At 51.2% G+C, this 26688-nt stretch overlaps 10 protein-coding genes across 10 annotated transcripts; 7 read left to right on the top strand and 3 right to left on the bottom strand.

Annotated features, from left to right (window-relative positions):
• Window positions 1–1847: 1847 nt before the first annotated feature.
• Window positions 1848–2992, top strand: CORC01_00605 (GDSL-like Lipase/Acylhydrolase; the record flags this gene model as incomplete). The annotated part of the gene is made up of 4 exons (XM_022612262.1): window positions 1848–1980; window positions 2047–2095; window positions 2157–2837; window positions 2926–2992. 4 exons carry the CDS (start codon window positions 1848–1850, stop codon window positions 2990–2992), a joined length of 930 nt encoding a protein of 309 aa, XP_022481401.1.
• A 2070-nt stretch (window positions 2993–5062) lies between these two features.
• On the top strand, window positions 5063–5647 carry CORC01_00606 (uncharacterized protein; the record flags this gene model as incomplete). The annotated part of the gene is made up of 1 exon (XM_022612263.1): window positions 5063–5647. The coding sequence occupies one exon, from the start codon at window positions 5063–5065 to the stop codon at window positions 5645–5647; it is 585 nt and encodes a 194-aa protein (XP_022481402.1).
• An 856-nt stretch (window positions 5648–6503) lies between these two features.
• Window positions 6504–7107, bottom strand: CORC01_00607 (uncharacterized protein; the record flags this gene model as incomplete). Its single annotated transcript, XM_022612264.1, has 3 exons — window positions 6504–6605; window positions 6661–6923; window positions 6981–7107. The coding sequence occupies 3 exons, from the start codon at window positions 7105–7107 to the stop codon at window positions 6504–6506; spliced, it is 492 nt and encodes a 163-aa protein (XP_022481403.1).
• A 1439-nt stretch (window positions 7108–8546) lies between these two features.
• On the top strand, window positions 8547–8990 carry CORC01_00608 (uncharacterized protein; the record flags this gene model as incomplete). The annotated part of the gene is made up of 2 exons (XM_022612265.1): window positions 8547–8787; window positions 8851–8990. The coding sequence occupies 2 exons, from the start codon at window positions 8547–8549 to the stop codon at window positions 8988–8990; spliced, it is 381 nt and encodes a 126-aa protein (XP_022481404.1).
• A 2223-nt stretch (window positions 8991–11213) lies between these two features.
• Window positions 11214–12197, bottom strand: CORC01_00609 (uncharacterized protein; the record flags this gene model as incomplete). Its single annotated transcript, XM_022612266.1, has 3 exons — window positions 11214–11440; window positions 11496–11664; window positions 11910–12197. The coding sequence occupies 3 exons, from the start codon at window positions 12195–12197 to the stop codon at window positions 11214–11216; spliced, it is 684 nt and encodes a 227-aa protein (XP_022481405.1).
• Window positions 12198–13388: 1191 nt separating this feature from the next.
• Window positions 13389–14356, top strand: CORC01_00610 (uncharacterized protein; the record flags this gene model as incomplete). The annotated part of the gene is made up of 3 exons (XM_022612267.1): window positions 13389–13714; window positions 13806–14044; window positions 14091–14356. 3 exons carry the CDS (start codon window positions 13389–13391, stop codon window positions 14354–14356), a joined length of 831 nt encoding a protein of 276 aa, XP_022481406.1.
• Window positions 14357–15239: 883 nt separating this feature from the next.
• Window positions 15240–17408, top strand: CORC01_00611 (uncharacterized protein; the record flags this gene model as incomplete). The annotated part of the gene is made up of 1 exon (XM_022612268.1): window positions 15240–17408. The coding sequence occupies one exon, from the start codon at window positions 15240–15242 to the stop codon at window positions 17406–17408; it is 2169 nt and encodes a 722-aa protein (XP_022481407.1).
• Window positions 17409–19831: 2423 nt separating this feature from the next.
• Window positions 19832–20248, top strand: CORC01_00612 (uncharacterized protein; the record flags this gene model as incomplete). The annotated part of the gene is made up of 1 exon (XM_022612269.1): window positions 19832–20248. One exon carries the CDS (start codon window positions 19832–19834, stop codon window positions 20246–20248), a length of 417 nt encoding a protein of 138 aa, XP_022481408.1.
• A 102-nt stretch (window positions 20249–20350) lies between these two features.
• On the top strand, window positions 20351–21329 carry CORC01_00613 (KH domain-containing protein; the record flags this gene model as incomplete). Its single annotated transcript, XM_022612270.1, has 4 exons — window positions 20351–20383; window positions 20464–20560; window positions 20653–20801; window positions 21030–21329. The coding sequence occupies 4 exons, from the start codon at window positions 20351–20353 to the stop codon at window positions 21327–21329; spliced, it is 579 nt and encodes a 192-aa protein (XP_022481409.1).
• A 763-nt stretch (window positions 21330–22092) lies between these two features.
• On the bottom strand, window positions 22093–23598 carry CORC01_00614 (glucose sorbosone dehydrogenase; the record flags this gene model as incomplete). The annotated part of the gene is made up of 3 exons (XM_022612271.1): window positions 22093–22457; window positions 22514–23249; window positions 23308–23598. The coding sequence occupies 3 exons, from the start codon at window positions 23596–23598 to the stop codon at window positions 22093–22095; spliced, it is 1392 nt and encodes a 463-aa protein (XP_022481410.1).
• Between the last annotated feature and the right edge of the window lie 3090 nt (window positions 23599–26688).

Below are 26688 nucleotides of genomic sequence, written 5' to 3' on the forward strand. Positions count from 1 at the left end.
CCTTATCGTTAAAGAGGTGCAGATTTCGAAATGTAAGGGAGGAATCTGCCCTCGTTGAAGAAAGGGGGGGGGGGATGCCAAGAACGCAGAGATGGGCACAAAGAATATTTTGAACGCATTCAAGATTCGAAGGATTTTGATGTCGACGTTGAGGTGCTATACGAATGGCTTGAGGTTGTAGATCCTCAAGTTGCTACATGTAGGAAGTAGAGTCGGACAGGCCTCACATCAGTCAGCCAGACAAGAGCGACAAACGGCTCAACACAGTCAACCGTAAACACCAGAACTAGTGAACAAGAAGAAGATTTTGGCAGTGGACCAAATGAACTTTTGACAAAGTGAGTCTTCTCTATGAGACTTCCATTTAGCAAAACAAATCACACAATGGCTTATTATCACCAAATACAAAAGGATTGGGCCCTAACCAGGATTCGAACCTGGGACCTCTCCCATACGTGTCTACAAGACCCTAAGGGAGAATCATACCGCTAGACCATCAGGGCGATGGAACTCGAATGGAGGTGTTTATGGTGACGATGCCAGAAGTTGGAGGTTATGTTGGGATTGTGGGTGGATTAGGGCTTTTGTCGCCCAAGGGGATGTTGGGGGCCGAAATGAGGATCCGCGGGTCGGGCCCGGGGGCCCACAATCTGTAGGATCCGGCTCTGCATTGCCGGAAACCTGTCGTGAAATGGTCCTGTAATCTAAAACAGCGGCCGTTGCTTGAGCTTGAAAACTGGCGCAACTTGTGCAGCATATGGGGCAATTTGTGATAGGATCCAGATGTCGTAAGCACACTAGCTAGGCCAGCCGTCGTGTTACACTCGTGAAGATTGAAGATGAGTCCAGTCACTTTGGCTGTGTTCTGGACGCGTCGAAGATCCGTTCCCAGGCCTGAGATTTCGACCCCAGGAGTTTATTCATAAGATATTGGCCTCCTTTTAAAATCCCCGATGGCCTCCTGATCCTCACATCAGCAAGGGATCAGGGTGTTCGGGGAATCCGGGAACGATCAATGAATACATGTTTAGAAACGAAGCGACGACACGCAGCCGCATCTCAGGAGCACAAATTTGTGACCCAAATTTTCGTCCCGGATTGGGTGTGCTGTTTTGCTGCACCCGTAAAACCTTGGGAGAAACTTGGAGATGTCTTGGGCGCTTACATTCCAGTAGGCTCCGGGTTTGGAGCTTCAGGCAAAGCTGTCGGCAGCTCTCTCATGTGAGAAGCAAATTGCCTCGGTATCCCCTGGTTAGCCACTACGCTGTGCTTACTGTGCTTACATTTATTCTCAGCTTGACTGGCATGGGGGGTCAAAAGATTCCGCCGGTCTCTGAGCACCGTCAACGAAGCTGTCCTTTCCACATCGGCTAAGTAAATTGATTTCAAAATAAAAGAATTTACCTAAGATTCTTCTTTATAAGGATACTAATAAGGTATTTAATTTAATATTTATCCTTTTTTGGGTGGTAGACTACTAAGAGCAGAGAGAGCGTAAGAGGACCGGCGGAATTTTCTGACCCCCTCTTGACTAATACGCCGGACAAGTGAAGGAGGGCTGATGTTTTCCCCTCTCAGACCTTTACCAATGAAAATTCCGTTATGGCGCCACGATGAATGCGTACTTTCAAGGAGACGTAAGACACTTAAATGCGAGGGCGAAGCTTGACATCCTGCCCGGAGCGGACCTTGATGTCGTCTGACTTCTTCTCAAAGAAACAAGAAAGGTGTTGCTAGTGAACCTGGATGAACTTCGTTGATGACTTGGTCAAAACATACGTCCCTGAAGGAAAAGCTCAATCAACATTCCCATCGCGAAGCTTCACAGTTGTAGAATTGCTTCAACGATGACGCGTGGCTATGTCATACTGGCAGCGTTACTCGCACCGGCTTACGCCGCAGTTCTGCCGCTGCAACGCCAAGCCGCGATCTCTTCGTTTTCTAGCATTGTAGTATTCGGTGACTCGTTCAGCGATAACGGTAAGCGTTCAATAGCTCGGTGGGCTTGCTTCGGGAGTGGGAGTTGGCTAATGGTGCGCAACGTAGGAAACGGTTCAGCTCGAGTGTCGAATAATACTTGGCCTACAGACAAATAGTTAGTAAACCCCATTTTCCCTCAATCGTATCAAACTCACTCAACATACTAATTGTTCCAGCTACAACGGCCGTTTTTCAAATGGCATAGTCTGGGCGGAGTACGTAGCAGCCAACCTCTCGTTACCACTCTACGACTACGCGGTTGGAGGTGCTACTACTTCGAACGATCTCGTTCAAGGTTACACCGGAGCAGATGGAACTATCGCAGTGCCTTCCGTTGTTGATCAAGTCGTCTCGTTCTTGGGAAAGGCATCTCCCCGAGGGGAAGCCTTCACGGCGTCCGATACGATGGCATTGACGACGCCATTATTTGTTCTGTTTGCTGGTGCCAACGACATCCTGTTTAACGCCAACATCAGTGCTTCGCAGTCGTATCAAATTCTTCACCGAGCAGGAGCAGAATTGCGCGACGCGAACCCTAATGCCAAAGTCTTGACTCTATCGCCACCAGACATCTCCAGACTCCCCTACGGTTTCTATCTGGAAGACGATTTGGCGAGGATCCAGTTGCGAAGTTTCGCCGATCAGCTGGGAGAACTACTCGACAGCTCAAAGACGGGAGCTATCAACGTTGATCTTCGGCCGCTCTTTGACGACTTCGAGTACTATGCCTCGCCTCGGGCATACGGATTCGAGCCGCTGGGAAAGTATGGAAGTTGCCTCGAAGGTGCATATGGCGAGACGCCTAATGTGACGATCTGCGGAGACGCAAATAGGCGGGTATACTGGGACGAATACCAGTAAGTTTCGCTAGCTTTCCGCTTTGTTTTTCTTCCGAGCCGAGTTGCCATTTACTCAGTCTTTGGCTTTCATTCTGACGCCGTGCAGTCCTACAACTCATACACACTCGTGGATTGCCGAGGAGGTTCTGGACGTTCTTAGAGGCCCGTTTTGATTACTTTTTGTGGTCGAGGCAGCGAAATTGCATGTTCCAAGGCTGTCGGTTTCGGCAAGAATGGCAGTGTAGAAGTTTTCTTGTAGGCATTTGAGTTTTACAGAAACAGCGATGAACAAAATCGAAACATTAGTTCAGATGAAAGAAGCAAAGTCGCTGGCCAGGTGCCAAGTTCTAGACTTCCAGTTCATTCCGACTCTGGCCCAAGACAGGGGCCCCCTCGCGGGTCTGTCCTGAAGAGGCGATGACATCCCTTCCCTGCACCCCACTTGACCCAGCTATTTTTGACACCGACGCTTTGTGTCAAACGGGCACAGCAAGGTGTTTGCAAGCTGAGTATAGTGCCTCCCGCGGATTGCCGCTGACAAAGATCCTGCATGCAGGGACTATCTCAAGGTTTATCGTCAAGCTATTAACGCTGGCTGTGGTGTCATAAAAGTCGAAACAACTGGCCGGGATCAGCTATAGTATGTGAAGGGATAGAAGCAAGCCCAAAGTGCTGAACTAATTTTGGTGATATCCTCTCTCGAACTTTATGCTCCGTACTTGCACGACTGATCTCCACTCATCCATGATGGATGGCGAATTTCGAGTAGAACATTTTGCCATGGTCCACATGTCTTGGCAAGGGTTGCAGGAAGCACGGCAGGATATCCAGGGCTGATGGCCGTGTCTTACTCTTTGCGCAATGATCCGCGGAAAATTGAAGAATGAAGTGGGACTATTTGGCTTGAATCGTTCTTGCGTTCTCGAAGCCGGACTTCCGGATGAAGTCATGGTTGCTAGTAATTGCTTCTTTGGCGATGTGGCTCAACAACAGACGGAAAGACAGGCAATCTCGGAGGTGTCTCACGGATCAATGCCACAAGCCGTTGACGCAAGGCAAGGTAAGACGCCAGTACAGCGGAAATGAATCATCGCTCTGCACAGTTCACAGTTTCCTAACGCCGCGACGCTGCCATGAGTTCCCATCACGTTGCCGCCCAGATGTTTTGTTCAGGCTGGTTTACTATGTATGTGCAGGCATGTCCCCTGGCCTCATTTAAGCGCGACATGCTGTCATCTGATGACGCGTTACAGCATGGTCCGTCCTTGCTAGACAGGCAGACTAAGCAACGTCCCATACCCGACTAAAAAATAAGTGCAAATCTCCCAAGCATGGAAAAACGGCACCGTTCCCTTCGCCCTAACATGTAAAGGTGAAACGAAGACGACAACATTCCTCGTCTACAGCAAACGCCCCATGGTCGGAAAATAAGGGAGCGGTGGAGACCCTGGGCCCTTGAAACACACAGCCGTGATGGGCTGAACATCGAAGCCCCAACCACTCACACACTCACACACACCACCAACCAAATCCAATCCTGGAGAAGATCTGTTGCTCCTTGGTGTGGTCTAGAACCCTTAAGCAAATCTGAGCACTGCTGACTCGCTGAGCTGCGCACCCACCATCCGCACTATCCACCCACGCGGCATCTATCATCCGGCCGGGGAAAGCTAGGCCAAGTTGCCCACTCCTGTTTTACCCCTGAGAACCCACCCGTTGGAAATTGACAGCATCACGGCGCCCCTTGCTTTTCACCACTGTTCTGTCTTGATCGAAAGCGGGAAAGTCGGGCCACAATTCTGTCCGAGCTGGAGCTTGAGCCACAGACAACTACCGAATCCTGACAACTCGCCAAGAGCCAAACAAGATTCTTGCTGTGCACATCCCGCCGGAATGGATCGACCCCCTTGTCGATCTGTGTCGTCTGATGGCGCAACGGTTCCCCATGTTGCTCGACCAAGTTGTCGCCATTATGGCAAGCCATGAGACGAATCGGTGGCGGACTGCAACTAAGATCCCAGCCGTCGAGATCGATATAAGATGCAGGTTTTCTCCTTCTGCAATCAGTCTCTTACTCTTGCTCTCTATCCCACTCCATCTTCATCACTTTCTTTCCAAACATTGAAGCTAGTCTTCTGTTCCGTTCTTGATACCAAGCCTTTTCACTCTTTCCTTGAAATCACATTCCTTTCCAAATTCCACCTCAACAACAACCTCTTAGTCATTCTCATAACTCCGACAAAATGAAGGCCAACGTTATCGCCGCTACCATCCTCGCCGCCTTCTCGGCTGGCATTTTCGCTCAGGAGAAGCAGGAGGGCGAGTTCCCCACCGACCTCCCCAAAGACTTCCCCAAAGACTTCCCCAAAGACTTCCCCAAAGGCTTTCCGACCGCTTTGCCTTCCGGCTTCCCTACCGGCTTCCCTACCGGCTTCCCCCAAGGCTTCCCTTCCGGCTTTCCCACCCAGATCCCCGGCGCTGCTAAGCCCACCGGTGGCTTCGGCGGAAACTTTCCCCACTTTGGCGATCACTCTGGCTTCCACACCCGCACCCGCAAGCCTCACGAGAAGGCTGGCGGCCTTGGCGCCCGGGCTGCCGAGACTGACCTCCCCACCAGCACCCACTCCCACCATGCCCACCCTACGGGCAAGGGCAAGCATCACAAGGGCAAACACCACGGCAAGGGCAAGAACCACGGCACCGGTGCCCTCCCCTCCGGTCCTCGCCCTACCCATCATCGCGGCGGTGCTAAGCCCTCCGGCGGCCTCGGCGGCGAATTTCCCGCCCTCGGTGGCGGTGCTCCCTCTGCTGAGCCCACCCCTGCTTAAGCGACAACAAAACTTGGATAAAGAATTCGGCTTGTGGGTTTGACTTGGACCACTTGGTTCAGCAAACGACTTCATCTGGAGCGTGTTTGGACGGCTCTTGGTGATGGAAGATGTGTTCTTCATTTCTTACTACTCCACGTGGAGCTTTCATTGTATAAAACAAAAGCCACTTGGAGTAGCTGGCTGGTACATTGCATAGGCGTTTGCTTTTTTGTAGTCTCATCAATAAGAGCTTCCGTCATTTTCAAATTCTTTGAGGAACCCTCGTGGTGAATGCCAACCATGCCAATCCTTAAGACTTCATGTTGTCTCCGCAGTTGGAAAGCTTTAGAACTTTTCCGTATGTGATACGGTGATGAGCACTAATAAGAACGAGCGATCGTGCTGTGAAGTCCAGAATAGGCCACCAAGAAGTCGTAATATGGGTTATGAAAATTCATATTGAACCATTTTGGGCCGTACTATTTTGTGCTAGAACTGATTTCTCGCTCCAAATTCGTCCGCAGTTTTAGATACGAAGCTAAAAGACTTTCATAATTGAAATCCCAAGCTGGGTCTAAGAGATAAACTGCGCTATCATGGTTCGAAGAGAAGAAAGGGTGCGTCATACGTGCACCGTCTCCAATATATTTCGCATGGAGTAAACGCACCGTACCCAAGCTACATACACATGGCTTATTTGCCCATCATATATCGCATAATGGCACCGTCGATGTTGTTCAATGTTCTAGGTTCCTATTGTGTGACATTATAGAGGCTATCATCTCATCTCTCAAAGCTCGTGCAGAACTGAAACTGGCTGGCTTGAGATACAGTTGCCTCATGTCATCATCTCATTGTATAAAACTTCGTTCCCTTACAAGAGCTGGGTTACAGCCATAATAGTAGCCAATGCAAACACAATGATGCCAGGCTGGTGGCTGATTGCAGCGCTCGCGTCGGTAGTTGGGATGGCGGACTGGAATTCTCGTCAGAAATCTGTATTCTGTGACTATGAGAGAGCAATGACCTACCGAAGTAGAGCCGGTAGGGGAGGTAGTGGACGATGCGCCAGCTGTACCAGATGTGCTGGCCGTGGTAGTCGCGTTGGTGGTGCTGTTTGAAGCAGTGATAGGCGTCGCGTCGAGATCACATCCGTCCGCAGCTTCTGTGACGCCGTCCCCGTAGTATTGCCAGATACTAAACGCATTTGCACACTTTAGGCAGCCCTCGAAATAATCCGTCCAAGTCGAGTTGGTGCAATAACCGGCTTGGTCGGCTCCAAGAATAGCATAGCCTAGATATTGTCATGAGCTGGCTCGGTCTGGCGTTTGAAGTCCAGCGCATCACCTACCGCAATTCTCGTGACACTCGTATTTGGCTCCGCTAGTGACCTGGCGCGCGTGAAGAGGCACAACAGACAGCCACTCCAAAGCCATAGCAGTGGAGACTAAGATCGCAACAACTGGGGTGAGTCTCATCTTGGATTCGGTATTGGAAAATGTTAATGATGATAACGTAGAGGTTTGGCCTGGCGAGGAAGCAGTAAACAGAAGCCTGCGTTTTTGGTAGCGTGCTGCACCGCATCTATATACCATGGTCATGTTATGGACGAGCAGACTTTTGCGCACGCAACCTCGTCTGAGGATCCTCTTGGTGGATCGATAACTCGCAGCTAGATGTTCTTGGCTGAATGCCTTCAGCCGATGGGCGAATCACACTCTGGCGGCCGAGAGTGCCGAGGTAAGCAGGTCACATTGGCGCGAATTGAAGTGGGGGATCAAGGACAGTCACGTTGCGACGGGTGAACTTCCAGACAAGTTTCATAGAATCATCAATAAAGACCAAGCAACCCGATGGTGTGAAAATTTATCGTACATAAGTGGTGTTGAAAACCCAAGTCACTTTGTCAAGAATCGGGTTTTTTTGAGGCAGTTGTACCATAGAAGAGAAATCGCAAACTGATGGTTCTACTGTTCACAGGCACGTTCCTCAGAGCACGATCATGAGTTGAATTCAAGTTCCAACACAGGGTTCCCATGCTAATGTTGCAGGACAAGATCTGGGCGCATGTTACGATTGGTAGATGGCATCTTATCAGATCATCTGATATCCGCCTAGCAATCTCTGCCTCCCTCCACAATACGACGCACCTAAGACCAGCATCTTGGCGCACCTTTGTTGGCCTCAGGCGGCTAGGCCGAGGTTTGTCAAAGGTCTGCTCTGACTCGGCCGGTTCCGTCTCCGGGACCATAGCCGCCGAAGAACACCGGCCGGTTCGCCTGATGGTCTGCAAGAAGGAGATGGGTTGGGCACGAACAGGCCCGGCTACTGACACCCTTGTGACAATCCTGGTCCAATAACCCACCATTTGGTGGAGTCTCTTCCTTCTCAGTCTTGCGGTGTGGTCTTGCTCCCTGGTCGAAATCGTTCCCAACCCCGTTCACGACCGCTCGATCCAATCACTCCTACAGCACGATGGCCAGGGATATGATGCCTTTTGAAAGATCCGGTTCGTCGCAGCATGCTCACAGCGGATCCTCAACAAACGAACCATGGCGCAAAACTCCCGAATCGGTCTTTGGACGAACCACGCGAGGCTTTACCGCTAAACCTCTAGCCCACAGGTGCATGGCCAGCTCACTTGTGCTAAGCCCATTCCGCTCGTTCTTTAACGAAAGAGTCTTGTGCGCCGATGATGTTCTCGCAGGGGATTGTGGAAAACAAACGAAAACCGAGTGGCTGGCCAACTCAACACCCACCGCCTCTTACGCCCGGGCTTGGCGTCCGTTGGCCGGGTGTTCACGATGGCGGTCTATTAAAGACTCGTCAGTGGCCACATCGCTTGTCTGAGTTTCTCTTTTGGAAGATATCCTCTTTCGAGGTCCCCCTCGATAACACCACCCAACAATCATCCAAAATGGCCCAGGCCCCGCCTTCGTGGCAGAGGCTGTTGGGGCTGCTGTCGGTGCTTCTGGCACTGATCCTCGGCGTCTCGGCCAGGGAGCACGGTGCTGCTGCCACCGGCTGCCCCGCTGATTTCGCATCGGCCCCGATCACCGCCATTTCTGCCGGTTTCGACAACAGCACCGATGTTGCTGAGACTCAAGCAGAGCGCTCGCACGTCGAGAAGCTCGAGGCGACTAGCTTGCACGGCAGGGGTATGTCCTGACTCGTCAATCTGCCTGTCCGAGATTGGGTTTGACTAACATACTTGTTTCTAGGCGCCCGATCTAGCTTCGAGGCTTTCCGAGTCCAGATCCCGGCCTCGTGTAACACTCCTAGCATGAAGAGCTCCCTCATCGAGCTCCCCATCAGCTTCGCCAGTCTGCACATGCACCTGCAGAACATCCGAACCAAATAACCTTGATGGCGGTTTGCCCAACCTTCAAACCGCCGACACGAGATGAACATTTCACCGTGTTGGATTCGAACATACGATCTCCGACACATCCAAACCCTTACGTCGGGGTGTGCTTAGTGTATCATGATATATACGCTGAGCAAGTCCCGAGCCCGACTGCCCACAAAGATGAGCAGTCACCATCATATACGACAGAAACGACACGACTATAACGAAACGAAACTCACGATAAAAAAACAATGCAACGAAAACGATGTCACGGACAATATCCCCTCCACCACATGATTGGTTGAGAAGTACGACGAACGACCTTTTCTTTACGTCTCAGATACCAAACCTTCTCCCTCTTCACTGAGGTTTCGGCCACTTGGCTCTTTGAATACATCTTCTTTGTCTTTAACAAGACTCCTAATACCTGTGCCAGTGAAGTTGTACGAAATAGTCTCTTTTTGACATGCATCGCCAACACAGAATCTGAGGAGAGTGCATCGAATTCGTAATGATGCCGATGAGGTCTTATCAACATCCACCTGAATTATTCTTTACGTTAACGCATCCCCCACTGTTCAACATTCGTCTCGTAAGCTCCTAGACTGTAAAAAATATCGGCATAGATCAAAATGGTATGTCAATCGTGTACTGTGTATCTAACGGTGGGGGTTGTCGCTGGAGTCGCGGTGGCAACCCAATTTAGTCGCCTAGTGCTTGCAGGGACGAGCATATGGGGAGATTTTAGGGTTTATTCGTTCTTTCTGAGTCCCAGTACTGGACGGTGAAAGTGAAAGATATCTCAAAGAAGACTGCTCAAATCCCAAGGAAGAAATAGGTGAAGCCGGTGATATTCTCACAGTTGAGCCAATAAGATGCTGGAAAAATGTGAATGGGGGTGAATAATCCATGGAGCCGGAGGAAAGCCTACCCGACTTTTTGAATTAGTCCCAACCAGACCGCATTTCCGCTTCTAAAGAAGTAAGTGCATCAAGAAAGTGAGTCTCTGACCGGCTTGAGAGCGACTCTGTGGTAAAATTTCTCATGGATAAATGTATATATAGATATAGGTCAGATGAACACTGCCTTTCTCAGGACCCTTCAGCTATTCTTTTAAGATGGAGTCTTTAGATTTGTCTGGGTGCACTGGGATTATGAAAGAAAGCTTGGTCGAAGCGGGTTTCAATGTTTCAAAGTTGGCTACAAATACTGTCTTTATTCATAAGAACATATTATGCAGTTCAAAAGGCTATTTGGTTCGTCCTCTGCTGAACAGTCGATTTCATAACCTATCAACCCCTCTCCTCAAGTGCCGGTGCCATGGAAGCAATCTTTGACGGCTTACACGGTCAGACCCGACCTACCTTCGCAAGCCTCGGAGTTATGGTCCCCAACTTGACCTTACTGTCGGATTGGAAGCCCAATTCGACCTCGAGTCAGCGCCAGCGCAGGGGCCATCTGAGGGTCTCTATATCAGCGTTTGACCGGCGATCCAACCAACGGTTGGAACCTCTCTTTTCCACTTCACGCAGAGATCAATACAAGAGTAATTGACCCTTCGTCACCACGGTTCGATCGAACAAATCACCCTGTGATTACGTAAACCAACACTTATATCTCGGCTTCTGGGTCCTTACGTGTATTTACATATTTATTTACATTCAAGTTTCCATTCGTCTCTGAATCATGTCTTCATGGTCTCTTGAACAGCTTACATAACAGAAATGAGGAATGAGACGTACTGTGTCTTCAAGATTCACTTAATGGCCAGCTCCGCGGAATTCAATAGTACTAACTAACATGACACGCTAAGCATTTCACTGTCGTGAATCAAACTTGCAATCGGACCTCCAAGAAAAGCTCAACATCGCAGCGTGACACCCTGCATATTATATTTTTCCCGTTTGAACGTCGCAAGAGAATTCGCTGATGTGGAAACTTATCCGGCAGACAGCTATTTTGGGAAGGTCAGGTTGGTATCATGAGTCCAGAGCCGAGGGAAATGAAAGTAACAATAAGTGCAAGATACACGAGGGCAGCTGTGGACGCTTCAGAAGTTTTGGAAAAGAAAGCAACAATCAGTATGTCGTCTGTCATGATTCGAAAGCAATTCAGAATTGAGATTCCCCCTACATCAGTAATAACATCAATGATTCAAAACACAAACGAGTGACACTTAGTTGAAACGGCATAAACACAAAAACAAAGTGCATGGAACCTCTTCTGCTTCTTTGGTCAAACTTCAACGTGGACCTCGCCTTCGATAACGCTGGTGGTTTGACCACCAAGGAATTTATTAATTCCACTCTTGGCGTCCCTCTCGAAAAGCTCTTCGTTGAAGGCGCCGTCACTCTGAACGTAGTCAATCTTGACGTCGACGTTGATTCCAGAGCTTTCGTCGCCTTTGGCCCGCGTGTATGTGCTCAGGGACTGGTCGACGCTGAAGTAAATGGTGCGAATTTCTAGGACTGTCAGCTCTCTGTATGGTTTTATCCATTGGTTGATACTAGTACTAACGTGGTCGCCAGGCTTGCAATACGTCATCCTTCACATATATAGTCATGAGGATGAAGAACGTCAGGTCCTCCTTGCTCTTCTGCTGATTGGTCGAGAAATTGATTGTGTTCTTGATGTTCGTGAGGAACTCCTCGAGCTTGGTGTTGATGGTGTCCGGCAAGTTCAATCCCTGGGTGAAAGTGGACACAAGCGCTGCGTGGAACCTCTTCTTCTCGACGCTAAAGTTCTTTCGGAGCACTTGGGTAGCGAATCCCGCCGTCCTGCGAAAGCCCGCAGTCAGAACCACAACTTCAGAATTGCAAGTATCACATACCATGGAGAATTAGATGCGACAAAGTTAGTGACCTTGGCCTTGTAGTTGGCCCTCGGGAGCTCTGAGTCCTCGAGTTCTCTGCTTGCAATCTTCGCGTTGACGGTCTGGGCAGCCTTGGTACTCAAGAAACTGTTGTTCAGGTCAACGTTCTTCTTGACAGTCTCAAGCTGCGCCTTGAGCTGAGGAGTATCTGTTGCGGGATTGAAGTTGATATAATAGACGTTATTCAACTCGTTCCCCGGATGCCCCATAGGACCAGTAGCCAACACAGACTCTGTGAGGGCTTCGGGATCCGCTAGAGCCGAGATGATGACATCGATTTCTTGCAGTTCTTCTAGAGTAACGATGGGCAATCCCGTCTTCTCATAGAGAGCATTCTGTGCGTCCATTGCGGCGGTTGAGGGTGCGGTCAAGGTGGTGAGGGCTTAGCTTGATAAGCGACGGGGTGGATGGGTAGTCTGAGTTGCAAGGAACTATCACAAGAGCAGACCAGTGGTTGGAGGGATGATTCTTTCTGGATAGAAAGGAAGAGTGATACGTGGCAGTTCCGCTGATTATATCTTCCCACACTGATCATGGCTTTCTGAACTCGATGCCCAGATCACTCTTGATAAAACCTGTTGAGACTACCATAGACTTCCTTGCCAGCCCTAGCTTAGTATTCTGGTCATCCGCTACTTTCGATGTATCGCCGGAGGCAATCTCGTCCTCGGCTAAGATCAGCTCAAGAGGCAGGCTTTGTTGCAATCTAGGTTTCATTTGATCAACGTTCGGAGCGGCGTTACGGCCCCCTGCTGCTTGTATACAGCAACTTATTGGCAAGAGGCTGGGTCGGGCTGTACAAGCTTCCGACAGAGTGGGGGTTTTGTGGCTAGACACACGTACTTGGGTTGGACGAAGATCCTGGGCGAAAAGCTTCAAGTCTCAGCGAGGCAGCCGGAGCTAGTATTGATGGCTCTAAACCTCACCCCATCGTCGCCCAATAATCATGCCATCGGACGGGGGCCTACATAGAGACTGCAATGCAAACTCCTTGCGCTGTGCTCCATCACTCTACTCATTACTTCCGTTCACCCAGGCTCTCATCACACTATGTGAGACTTGGTAACCGAAAATGGACACGGTTGCATTGAAGCATGCATCTTGCTTAAATTACTCAATGACTGAAGCATACTTTTCAAGCTATGTGCTTGATTCGACGTCATAGTCCTAGGAAAGAATGCACGTTGTACTCGTTACGGAAACTAGCATATCGGAAGAAACCTTTTTCACTGGCACAGCAAAGGGTTTCACCCGTCACCAGCTCAGAGCCCAGAGTCTCACTTGTACGAGTGAAGTGATACATCAATGCAGAGGGCCGAGAGCGACGAGCAATGGTTGGCAGTAATGGAAAAGTGACAGGCGACAGAACAAGGGCGCCTGAAGGTTCCGATGAGAGATAGACCAGTTAGCCTTCGCCCCGAACTCACCCAATTCATATATTCTGTCATCAGTCTGCGAGTCAGGATCCCCCAAGCCATCTATACCATCTCGGTCCACCCATCTCTCACAACCTTTTACTGATTGGTATAATCTTTCAAATGAGCTCAAACGTTGCCGATTCCGAATCTCAACCGGGCGGTGGGCCCTCAGAAGTCGACTACTCCAATACCAGAGACTTGGATCTCGCCAACATTCTCTACGTCCAGAACATTCCTGTTGTGCCCGACACGAAAAAGAATGAGCTTGATGCCTGCATCAAGAGCATCAATTCCTGGCTGGCTTGGGAGTTGACCAGAGTCGAAAAACAGGTTGAGAATAAAATCAAGAGTGGCGAGTTGCCAGGCGATGAATCCATCGCTTCCAAGTCCAAGAGAACCGCCTACCGATCCAAGGTTGTATCAGCAACGCGAGAACTGTCACCATGGTAAGCATGATTTGTTTTCGACGTGTACACTGGTATTTCCCGTCAATTCGTGCGAAAGAGCGCCATTTGACTGGATATGTTCCTTTCTTAGGTTACCCATGGTCTCGACTATCACCAAAACCTCTACCACTACAGCAGGGGAAGACAAGATCAGCCTTTGGGTGCTGCATAGCATCCTCGGTGCTTCCGGAATTTCCGACTCTCCGCAGGCACTGAACGTTGTGAAGGCTATGGGTGCTGGCTTCCACGCCCTCGAACAGACTGTGCAGCCGCATGTCTTCTATGTCATTGAATATGGCCATGATACGGTCAGCGACATCATCGTAGCCTGTCAGTTTCAAAGTCCTCTTCCATTACGGATACTGATCTTTCCCAGCTATCAAATCCTTCATTTTCAAGGTTCAGTTGACGGAAACTTCGGCGCCAGCCCCAACGCCGGCCGGAAAGGGTCTCCTTTCTCGTGGAAAATCAGCCGTGACACCGCAAGGGAAACTCTATGCGGCTGCCATTGAGTACATCAACACCTCAGTCAATTTTGACTTCAACCAATGGAACCAGGCTGCACCTCAAGATGAAGCTTCATATGCTGTTGGCAAGCAGCTTGTCCCTCAGAAGCAGCTCCGTTTGTTGAAGGATATCTAGACCTAAATTCATGTAGCTTTGTGGCAATACTCATACCATACTCAATACCCAGAGTTCAATTTTGAAGATTGTTGGAGAATCGTAATACTACATAGAGCTTTTCCAACATTCGGTGAGTCCGAATATTATTGGATAGACCTCAAGTAAGCGTTAGACCACATGTCTTCCTATGAATCAAGAGAGTATCACGGGTATTCATTCATGTGGTACTTCATGTGCTACGTAGCCGGAGTACTGCAGAATATATGGTGTCTTAGTCGATTTGCCTCTGTCCCATGATGGGATCAAACGCAGGCGATAGTTCCCGCAATGTAACACTCCATCATAAGAGGCTTGGAACTTATCAGACGATCCTCGGGTAGTTGTTGTTGTTGTATTGTTTAACGCCGGTAAGTCTCGTAAGAATAGGGCGTTCGCGTCGTCGATCCTCGGGTAGTCGCTGTAGCGTAAAACATCGGAGCTGCAAGAACCTCCCGGTAAGTAACATGAATTGCAGCATAAGTTTTGTTTTCTTGGGGGGGTTATATTTTTGGAATAGAAGAAGATGGCGGTGGTGTTCGAGATTGGTGGTCTAGAATCCTGGACCGGCATACGTCCTGGCGGATATCGACAGAATATAATACTGTGGAATACAGAGTTCCGCGGCGCGCCCAAGCGGGTAGAAAAGGAATAATAGCAGATTGCATCACTTTTCATGATTAAAAGAAGCTCTTTGGCCTTCTTGCTTTCTCTCTAAACAAAATTCGGACTGGCGATACCTTCTCTTCAGGGGCGACACCAGATTTACCGTTGTACGACTGTTGCTGGGCATCTGCTACGAAGATTACTCCTGGCCTTAGGTAAATGGCTCAAATCTGTTTTCTTTTGACTGCCTGATTAGGAAATGTTTGCATCAATCGCAATCAATGGCAAAAGAGTGGCTCTTAGCCATGACCTCGACTGCTCCAGTACAGACTACATCATCATTCGCACCACGGGCGACCCGTTGAACAAACAACAAAAGGCCCAGCTGTCAGAACTCGGCGTCAATGTCGCGGAATTCGTCGGAGATGAGGAAGAGCAAATCTACCTGTGTGGATACCCGAAGAATTCCCTTGTACAGATTGACAAACTCGATTTCATCAACTATGTTGGCATCTACTCTGACGAATTTGTTCTGCCGCCAGTTGTCGTGGCGGCATCGCAGACTGCGACGGTTCATATTGATGTCTTGCTTCACAGCGACGTAAGCAGCGTGGCGGATGAACTACTTCAAAAGATCGCGGATGCTGCAGACGTGCGACCGTCGGATATTACGGTGGGAGATGGTTCCGTACAGATCAAGGTGGATGTTGCCAAGCTCAACGACATTGCGGCATTAGACGAAGTCCGCGTTCTTCACACCGCGAATGAGGCTGCCCTGTTCAATAACGTTGCCCGTGGAATTCTCAAATTTGACGACGCTATGCCCGTCAAGAATACCGGCTATCGAGGCAAAGGTCAAATCGTATGTGTCGCGGACACGGGCTTCGACAACGGGACCAGCACCGACGCCCATGACGCATTTGCCGGTCGGGTCAAGGCCTTGTACTCGTGGGGTCGTGCCGAAAAGGGCGGTGCGACGGACGACATCGATGGTCACGGCACCCATGTTTGCGGATCCGTGTTGGGCAACGGCCTCCATGCTTCCGAGGGGTTAATCGAAGGCACTGCACCGGATGCTGAGCTTATTGTGCAGTCTCTCTTCAGCGGCTTCAATCCGTTCAAATACGACTCCCCCATGCTTGGCGGCATCCCAAAAGGTTCACTAAGTCCCCTTTTCAGCCAGGCGTATGATGCCGGCGCCCGGATCCATACCAACTCTTGGGGCTCCGCGCTGCCGCCCCTGACCAGAATCCAACGACCATATGATGGGCGGTCAGAGAGCATTGATCAGTTCGTCTGGGATCACCAAGACATGACCATTCTCTTCGCGGCTGGTAACGATGGCCAGGATATCGACACCGACGGAAAGGTTGATGGGACGGTTAATCCTCGCTCCCTCGGCGCAGAAGCGGCGTCGAAGAATTGTATCACGGTCGGGGCCACCGAGAATCTCCGGCCCGATCTCATGTCTGGCGATTCTAATCGGCCGTACACGTATGGAGGCTTCTGGTCTCAGAAGTTTCCTAGGAATCCTCTCAAGGATGACCACATGGCTGATAATCCCGAGGGACTCGCCGCATTCAGCAGCCGGGGCCCGACCACTGAGGACAGGTTGAAGCCGGATGTTGTTGCTCCAGGAACCGCGATACTGTCAGCCCGTTCTCAAAACAAGAGATTCTTGACCTCGATCAACCTCACCGGCGTATCTGGAGACTCCAAGTACATGTACCTTTCCGGCACCAGTATGGCCACACCCCTGGTAGCGGGGACCTGCGCAGTCATTCGGGAGGCTCTCCTGGAAACTGGTTATCTTGATGAACAAGACGGCGTCAAGAACCCCACGGGATCACTGCTCAAAGCGCTCTTGATCAACGGGGCGGAGCCCATCAAGGGACAATATATCCCTCCGCTTGTTTCTGCTGAGCCCAATCCTCACTCTGGCTACGGTCGAGTCAATGTAGTCGGCTCGCTACCCAGGTTGAACGATCCTCTTTCAGGATACGGCATCGGCATCGCCGACGAAGATGGCAATGGCCCCTTCCACCTCGCGATCCCGATTCCAGCACCAACTGTGAACGGAGCCACGAGGAATTTCAAAGTCACACTTGCCTATGCCGATTTGCCTGGCGGCAAGCTGCAGAACGATCTGAACCTGATTGTTGTCATTGGTGGCGAGGAGCTCCATGGAAACCAGAACGGTCATCGGTTTGTGCTCGGATCGAAGAAGATGTTTGACCGCCGCAACAATGTTGAGCAGGTGCTTTGGGAGAATCTTCCAAAGGATGCCAAGTCGGTCAAGGTCATCGTCAAGGTATTTCGATTCATGGCCAGTAGGGTCCCATTTGCGTATGCATGGAAGTTTACCTCTGCTTTCTTGGATCATACCACTATCTTGCCAGACATGGCTGTCTATCGGGCAAAGATATGAAAGTATTAGTAGCTTAGGGGTCCGGGACACTTCAAAATTGTGGAATACTACATGCTTTTTCTTGTCATTTGGGCTTTATGTCAGTACCTTACTCCAAGATATTGAGCTCTCGGGGTCTTGGCTAGTGTACTACTATTTGATCTTTGCAAGACCGATTCTGCCTGGGTTCCTCCTGCGTCATGTATATGGTGGGAAGACCAATGAGAACCTTAATATCCAGTGAAATACCCTCCTTTTGTCCATCATATCTTCAGGGAAGAGGCACCGCTATTGCTCAACTTGGGTACGTACATGTGCATATGTGTACCAAGGTAAATTAGGTATAGATACCTCGCATTAGGTAAGGTATCTAGAGACTCCCGACTGGGAAGGACCGAGGAAGGTCTGGAAATGCACCTTCCTCACCAGGAGTCCGGAGGGAGCTGCTGCCAGGTTCCGAGGGGCACGTGACTTGGTGGTTGTTCTGGGGCGGAAATATTCCTCCTATTTTGCCTTCCTCAAAGCTAACGCCCCATCGTGCTTACTCTTCATCTTTCACTCTTCATCTTTCCCTCTTCGTCCCTACAATCTTCGTCTCTTCACTCTTCGTCCATACAATTTTCGTCCCTTCACTCTTCGACCCTAAAAGCTCAGTTCCTACAAACTCCGTCCTTTCAGTCTTCGTCTCTTCATTCTTCGTCCGTTCATTCTTCGTCCGTTCACTCGTCATCCCTCTATTTTCCGTCTCTTCATTCTTCGTGTCTTCACACTTCTTCCATCTACTTTTTGTCCGCTCATTCTTTGTCCGTTTACTCCTCGTCTCTTCACTTTGCACCTCCATCACAGCCTTAGCAGTCAGCTCAGACGAGCCTCTTTCATCATCGCACCTTACCTTAATCCAAGGCCTGGCCACTGGCCTCACCAACTTTCACCAGACACATCAGAAAGGTGTATCAAATTTCGCAACCCTCACACGCTCCCCCCCTCGGCCTTTCCCTGTGAGAAGAATTTGCAATCCAGACTTCCTCGTCCACTGGAGGTGCTCGAGTGACGGAAATCCGACGGAAGGCACCGTCTGAAGTATGCGACGAAGGTTCCGTCGCATCTTCAGCATTATTTCATTCCCATCCGATTGCTACTTCCGACGAAGTCCAACCGAACATTTTGCGTCGCAATCCGAGAAAAATCGACAGCAATATTTAGCTCGAGTGTGTCAGACGAGGTCAGTAACCTCACATCAGGCAAGTGCTCAGCATCGTTTAGAAAATTCAGCGAGACGAGGCTCACAACTAACTTTCATGTTTTCAAAGGGTTCGTTCCTAACAGACAAGTTGCCTATTGGCTAGCAGAATGAACTGCCTGACAAAAAGGCTTCTTCACACCTTGTTTATGCTTGAGGGTGAAGATTGCGTTCAAGAATGCTTCAAAACGCACAGAAAAGTCCAAGGCGGTGCGTCTTCCCTAGCTACATAGTCTTACTTCATTACTAATAATGTGCATTACAGTATTAAGCTTCACATCGAGAATCTTGCCCCTCCACGACTCCCCTTCCATGGGCAGCAGGTCAATGATGGCTCCTCAGAGGACTCATGAAAATCCCTGACGTCTATCAATGGCCAGCTCAAATGAATGGCAGAGAGGTGCAGACTTTGCGTACTGCCCAAGTCTAGCGAGGGAAACGTTCCAACAACGCATTCATGCTACAAATCCCCTCTTCACAAGGGGCATCAACAACAAAACGACGATCAAATCCCCATCAACCATGAGTCGAATCGCCAAAAAATGGGCATGAGTTCCTTTCAAGAGCTGTCTCTGGGTACAACAAGGACAGGAGCCATGTTCTCAATGCTATCAGGCCGGCTGGAAAGGCACCAGAAATCGGGTTTGTCACCAGCTTGATGTTCAAATTGCAGGTCAACAAGAAAGGCTTCAAGTTCGATTGTGGAAAGATGAGCATGTTCAACCAAATTCCTTCAAGTAAGAAACTTGTCTTTCATTGGGCTGGTTCGGTCTCGAATTCTTGTCTCTCTGGATCTCATGAATAGTGGCTAACAAATACCTTTTCCCAGGCTCCTCAACAGACACGATACAGCCTCAACCCTCTCTGCGTATGCTCTCCCGACATCAGCCTGTTTCAATTCAGCATCAGCTTCTTTGGAATCAGAAGCTCGAACAAGTCTGCGTTTTCACAAGCAATCCCAACAACGAGATAACGGTGGCCCGGTTCCTGGCTATGCATACGCCCATCTGCCTTACTGCTTTCCCCTGTCTGCTCCTGGCTATTCTCAGCAGACTACTGGCCAGGCTCAAATTCTCAGCAGGCTTCTGGCTTCGCTCGTCAGACTCGGAGTCATGCCCAGCAAGCCAGAAGCCTGCCAGAGGCCGCAGGCCCAAGCGGTTACTTGCCTAGAAGTGCTTCATTTGGAAAGGCTCCTTTCCTGGCCATGCTCAGCAGACTACTGGCCATGTTCAGGTTCTTAGCAGGCTTCTGGCTACGCTCAGCAGGCTCAGAGCCATGCCCAGCAAGCCAGGAGCCTGCAAAAGACTCGAACAACCGTGGCTTAGGTCGAAAGACCTTTGCCACGTGTAACCACTGTCAGTGGTCCCCAAACCGGGCCACTTTGGACCCCGCTGAATGGGTGCGTGAAAACGCACCCTGGAATCAAAATGACGTCGGGGCCTTCTGCCCCTGCTACTGGGGCGACGAGGGTCGCCATGATCATCCGATGTGCATCGAAAGGAAGCGTGCCCGGGGAGGCACTGCGGCCGGCGCTCACCGCCGCGACGCCGTTGTCCCCCCGCCGCCGCCGGCCTTGCTCCCGACGCCGATGCTGACGACGATGATCTTGGCCTCTTTGTGACGCAGCCGCAGATGTCGAATCTCTCAATTCGCTTGAATTCGCCAGATCGAAACTACTGGATCGAACATAGCTGGTGGCGGTGGTCAGAACAAGGGAGGCGTGATGATCCCCTCGGCAAGTTCTGGCGTGGGCACCGTAAGTTGAGCCCGGATCTTCCTTGCCCTGCACCCATCCTTTTGAAAACAGCTGCTAATAACTTCAAATTATGGTGACAGATCGCCAAATTGCCCAACGATGCCGTCGGCATTATCGACGATTTCAATCTCTGGCTGGCGCCCAACGTCACCGCCGACCGGGACGTGAATAATCGGAGTGGGTCGGAGCCAGCTGGTTCAAAAAAGCTTCAAGAACAGGTTTGAATTGAGAATCCGACATCTTTTTCCAAAGACTGGCTCACCTTTCAGTCAGACGTACCCTTTTGGGTGTCGATGGCATTAATCATGGATTTGCCCTGAGAGCTGGCGACAACTTCGTCTGCGCGCCGAAGCGGCCGAGCATCGAATACAAATACCAGCAGAGATCTTGCAAAGTTCTAGGCGACAACGATTTCTGCGTGGGACAGTGTTTCCCCACAGAACGTTGTGGCCGTGGACATTGCAAGATCTCTGACCTTCGCTACTTTCGACATTGAATCTGTAATGGCTCCAACCACCAGCCTAGGCGACAGGCAGAGAGTTTGAAGGCAGCATCCACGTTGACGTGTGGTGAGCGTCATGTTCGAAATTTAGCTTAAACGAATGGGGGCGGTGGACGCCTCTGACTACTCCTGGAGGACATCCAGGATGGCTCTGGCGTCCGCATGGTCGCCCAGAGGGAGATGCTCCCTCAGTCCACTGAGCGCATCGTAGAGGTGCAGGGCACACCCGAGGGCATCAAGGGAGCCATCTGGGAGATCTGCAAGTGCCTGATTGACGATTGGCATAGGGGAACAGGCACTGTTCTCCACAACCCCGGTCAACGTTCCAAGATCTCCCAGGGAGTGTCTGACGCCAAGAGAATGGATTGGAATGGTTCGTTGGAAGGAAAGACGCCAGGTGATCCCTGGTATCAATCTTACGCCTTGTCAACGCTCAAATCGTGAGCTTGATCATCGACATCATCCTTGGAGTTCTAGGCTTCTTCTTCATTGCTTGGGCTCTTGCCGTCATCGGAACGGCTGGGGTCGCGACAAAGGTTGATGGCTGTCATAGGAAACTCAGAGGCGAAGGTATCGATGTGGATGCGGGCAGTGTTTGAAGAACAGGAGATACCAGACGGAAGGAGATGTGGGTATGTCGATGTGGATGATGGGAAGTGCTCAAGAACAAGCACGGGTTTGGGAAGCAACATGGCTCTTTGGATTGGTCCTTGTGGCCGATGAGTGGCCGATGTTTTAATTTTTCAAAGAGCTTGTCGAAAAGTGATTTTGTCAAAGAGAAGCTGCAAGACAGATGTGGTCTGCAGAGCTTAAGGACAAGACGAGGAAATCATGATGGAGTCAGGATGGAGAGGATGGTACGAGGGATCAGCTCACTGCCTTGGAGTAGACAGCGCACAAAAACAAAGACAAAACTAGACTTATTCATCAAATGATAACACCGTCAGGACCTCAAAATCGTTCTGTGTCACAAGAGCGTCCTTAAAAATGGCTTCAATCAGAGGGGAAATAAGAGAAACCATGGTTCTGGGCCAATCTCAACCCGTTTGTTCGCAAGTGTTCATCAAGCAAGTACTTTAGATATATTCATTCATCGTAACACTGCTCTGCCAGAAATAATTCAGATTTTAAAAGGGTATGGCAAACACCATAGCAGTGGTGATCGACTGACGTTTCTTTCCAGCGCTAATTTTATCTCTGCATCAGTCTAGAAAGAGAAGAAGGTTGCCGCGACCAACGCAGCGAAACCAAGACCAAGCGAAGAGGCAAAGCCACTAGCAGCATTGGGCTTAGCAGTCGCGGTGACTATGGTGCCAGGCGTCGTCGACGTCGGCGTGGTGTTGTTTTGTTGTAGGATGTAGATCTCGCCCGTGGAGTCGGACGTCATGAACAGGCGGTTATGGGAGTCCCACGCGAGACCGACGGGGCGGAAGCACTGATCGGGGCAGGTGCTGAGGTCCTTGTTATACATAATGTTCTTGAGCGTGTCGGTCGAGTCGCTGCTCGCCACAGGCTCGCCGTTGGAGAAATCGACTGCGGTGAGGGCGTAGCCAACGGGGTCGGGGCGGTTGACTGCGTCATGTTAGCTTCAAGTCAATGTGAGGTTCTGAGGGGGTACTGGAACTCACAGCTTCCGCGGAAAGATATGAAGGCGGTTGATCCGTCGTTGCTGAACTTGAGGAAAACGGGAGACGAGTGCGATTGGAAGGTGAGGCGGGGAGCAATGTAGTCGTTGTGGCAGCGGGTATCATTCATCGTCGTGTTCTGCTCCATGGAGAACTGGTCGCCGACGGTGAGGGAGCTGTTCAGCGGGATGCTGGTATCCCAGACGGCGAAGCACCGCGGGTATCCGTAGTTTCCGGCGTCGGTCTCGTTTGCAATGGTACCGAGCAGGTTCAGCTCCTCGCCGGGGTTGTTGGCATGGATGTCGACGCCGTTGCGCGTGATATCGTCGATGGAGTTATCCATAGCCCAGACGTTACCGGTGACCGGGTCTTCGGCGACGGCGACGGCGTTGCGGATGCCCCAGCCGAGAAGCTTCCCATCAGTGTTGAAGTCAAAGGGATTGTTGCCAGACTTGCTCAGGTCGAAGGCCTTGACCTGAGCGTGACCGCTGGTGGCATCGAGCGCGTCAATGTCAAAGTTCTCATCGACGCCACGGGAGACGACGAGCCAGTTGCTCGAGGCCTTGGACATGACCAAGGTGCGCGTGGTCTGGTCATTGTTTGCCATGTTATCAATGACGACGGCGGGCTCTGCGTTGACGGTACCGGCTGCTGCGTCGTAGGCCCAGGCGAGGACTTGGTCGACGGAGGAGGCGTACAACGTCTTGCCATCTTCTGAAAAGGCCATGCCATGTGTGAGCTGGAAGATGAAGCGTCAGCAATACACTACTATATGCTTGTCGAAAGTAAGCTCTCACCCTTGTGTTGTTGACCAGGAGCTTGCTCTCAATCACCGATAGACATGTGCCGCCATTGTCCTTGAATGTGACGCGATAAACACCAACAGCTGCATCCAGGACGAGCAGAGCACCCTGGCTATCAACGTGGATTGTCCGAGGCTTCTTGAAGCCATTGGCGACGAGCTGTGCTTGCCAGCCAGCGGCGACCTGAGGGGCAGGGTAGCGGGGGACAATGACATCGGCGCATTGTTGCGCGAGCACCGTAGTGGCGGCTGCTACCGCGAGCGCGGCGGTTGCGAATCCCTTCATTCTAGCTGGTGGGCGGGTGAAGGAATCTGAAAGCAAGCAAGCAATTGACGAGCGGCTACAACGCTTCACCTTGAAAGCCTCCCTGTGTACATAAATGAGCCCCTGATGTGTTGAAGGTGAGGGGACGCTCAGTGGCAAGGTGAAGAAATGTGCCGTCCAGTAGCATTTCAGTAGCCTCAGAGCAGATTGGAACGATGCGTCGGTCGACCTTCGGGGTGGCACGAAACAAACTCCACTTAACAATCGAGGGACAAGCTCTTTGGTTCTGAATGTGCCCCTCCATCTTCCCCTCCATCGCCTCCTCGTGCGGCGAGTGGTCGAGATGGACGCGAGCGGGTGATCCTCTGTGCCTCTTTTGGGAGCTGGGAGCTGCTCACCTGCTCTAGCGCAATCGGGGAACGGCGACTGGGCGGCGCGGAGGGGCAAGTCGACCCACGAAGGCTCTTTGGGCTTTCTATGGTTTCATATTGGATAAGGATCAGAGAGGTATGGCTGGACAACGCCTCACAGGTGCGTGTCTGGCCATGTTGGGCCCCTTGCATTGAGCCAACGCACCGGCGTTGCTTTTGCGACCAGCCACTCTGCATGGCATGGCTGCTGGACGATGCAGACGGCAGTTGCTGAGGGCTTCGCGACCATAGGAATAGAGCAATGGCTCAGGTCCCGAGATGCGACGGGACGGATAGCATGCAGTCTGGAAGGTTCACGTTGCCCAGAGCTTTGGACCTTATTCACAGGGCAAGACATGATGAGCTGAAGCGGAATTCGACAACTTCTTAGCTCTTTCTACAGGACGAGGTTTGAGTCCTGCATCGAGGCATTGGATCGTTTCCCACCAGCGGCTGGGCGGACAAGTGCGTGAAATGGCGCGGCGGATTCAGTAAGGCGTGCAAAAACGCGCTTCTTGTCGTAGCGTCGAGCCATGCTATCGGACGGATCACGTTTGATGTGGGGGAATAAGCATGCAAGACAACCTTAGCTGCGTCTGTTCAGTGGGCACAAGAGCGGGATCCACGCCCCGATAGTGGCCGAAGGAGGCAGGTCGTCGGATTTACGTCTTGTTGGAGCTGGCCCTGGGCGGATCGTGGGTGTCGTGATGAGGGGCAACCCATGTGGTGGCGGCCATGGGTTCGTCGACTCGTTGCCCAGTCCGATCTACTCAAAGTTGCATATGTGTTCTGAGTTCATCAAGAGGTTTGAGGCCATTGACGACTGCTATTCAGCTGTTTTGAAGGACAAGCCGCCATCCGCAAACCTGTGCAACATCTCTCTGGCATGCTGGTTTCTGGCAACACCGAGGGAGAGAGGATGTAAGCGCCCATGTGTCTCTCGCATGGCGACGGATTCAGCCGAAGCACTTCAAGCTAGCTCTGTCAGACTGGGCTTCACCGCTGCTGGTCTAGCATGTCTAGGATGACACATGTTGGTTCCTGAATGGCGCCTTGGCTGGACTCTGGTAGCATCCATAGATACGGATTTGCTGCATTTGGCTCAATCAACGACTCAACGGGAACAGGCCGAAGTCATGTTGATGTTCCAAAGCAAAGAAAAGGCCGCACTGCAAGCACTGCAAGCTAGAAATCCTCCGCTCCCATTCTCGTAGGGCCCGAGCCCCCTGATCCGGCGCATCAGTCCACTCTCCGGCCTTCTCCGCGGCGCAGCTGTCGGGCCTGGTCCGTCTACAGATTCATCACACGGCACATCGGCTCCATTGATCATTGATGAGTCTTGGCAAAAGTACGAGAGAGGCCAAGTCCACCAAGTGGTGTCTGAATCCGGCCCTTTGCCCCCTTCCTTTGCCCTGAGGTCCATTGACCAACCACCTCGCTGTCCTACCTCACGCTTCCCAGTCGCAACCATCCTGCCATCCCACCACTTCGAACAAATGTTTCCCACTGCCTCTTGACACAAGCGCATCGAAGCCAAGTGCGTAAAACTGTTTGGGCTAAGCCATTCTCGTGTTACACCATGCACGGCACGACACCAACCTTAAGGTCGGCTCCCAAAGATAGGATAGCATGCATCAACCGACCAATTTCTTCTGATTCCTTGGGCGAGTTCGACAATCACCACCAAGCTGTATCAAAGTTTTGGACCCCATCGCCCGCGGACCGCGATCATTTCTTGTCACGTTGCAGGAAAGGCTAGCGACTCCATCTCTCGCATCCCGAGGATGGCGATAGTGGCTCCCCGGGGGCAACACGGTAACGGCAGAGACAGAAACAGCACCATCACCCTCCTGTCACGGCAGACAAACCGCTTGGCGCCCATCAGACTTTGGTGCTTTGAGTGGTGGCTGCAGGGCAGGGCCTGCAAAGTTGCTGCCGTACAGACGTGGTCCCCTGTCTGCTCCATCGTATAGCCCCTCTTTCCTGCAAGAAACTCGCAGCTTTCGCTTCAGAGAGTTCAGCCCCGGCGTCGAACCGAAAGAGAAGCGCAAGGCAGGCCGGCACTACACTACTGTGCTGTACAGGTGTTCCAATAGGTGTTCGTCCGCTTTACCTGAGCTAAAACAAAGCTGTCTCCAGTTTGGCCTGTCAAACTTTCGAGGGTAGACCAGTTGAGACGGCATTGTCAAGAGTTCACGAAATGCCAGTCAGCGCTCGAACACATGATAACTTAGTAGTTAATAAGTCACGTCCCAAGACGGACCGGCAGACTTCATGGAGGACCCTGCGGTACTCCGGTGAATGGTGGCATGGTATACATTGTAGAGCACGGATACCTATATGTATATTTCTGTGATTACCAAGCTCACAAGACCATTTGATGGCATGCTGTGAGACATGGGCCCAGAGCACGCCAGCACTGCTCGACAGGGGCGTTCCGGGTTCGAACCAGCGATTCTGGAGCTTGCCGAGACAACAACGTGCTGGTCGACTCCGTCCAAGCTCCTCTTCCAAGACCACGGTGCCAACCTCCTTGGCTTTCTCCGCCCATTATCAATCGGTTGCCACGCTGCCGTGCCATGCCCGCGATCGTCTCTTGCCAAGCATGCGTTGCTCACGCCTAGCATCCTCTTCATTGGTGCTGACGACCATGAGAGCGCTGTCCCCTCGCCAAAGAGCCATTGGGGAGCGGGACAGGCGG

This window comes from Colletotrichum orchidophilum, assembly GCF_001831195.1.
Source record: "Colletotrichum orchidophilum strain IMI 309357 chromosome Unknown Scaffold_3.1, whole genome shotgun sequence".
Lineage (NCBI taxonomy): Eukaryota > Fungi > Ascomycota > Sordariomycetes > Glomerellales > Glomerellaceae > Colletotrichum > Colletotrichum orchidophilum.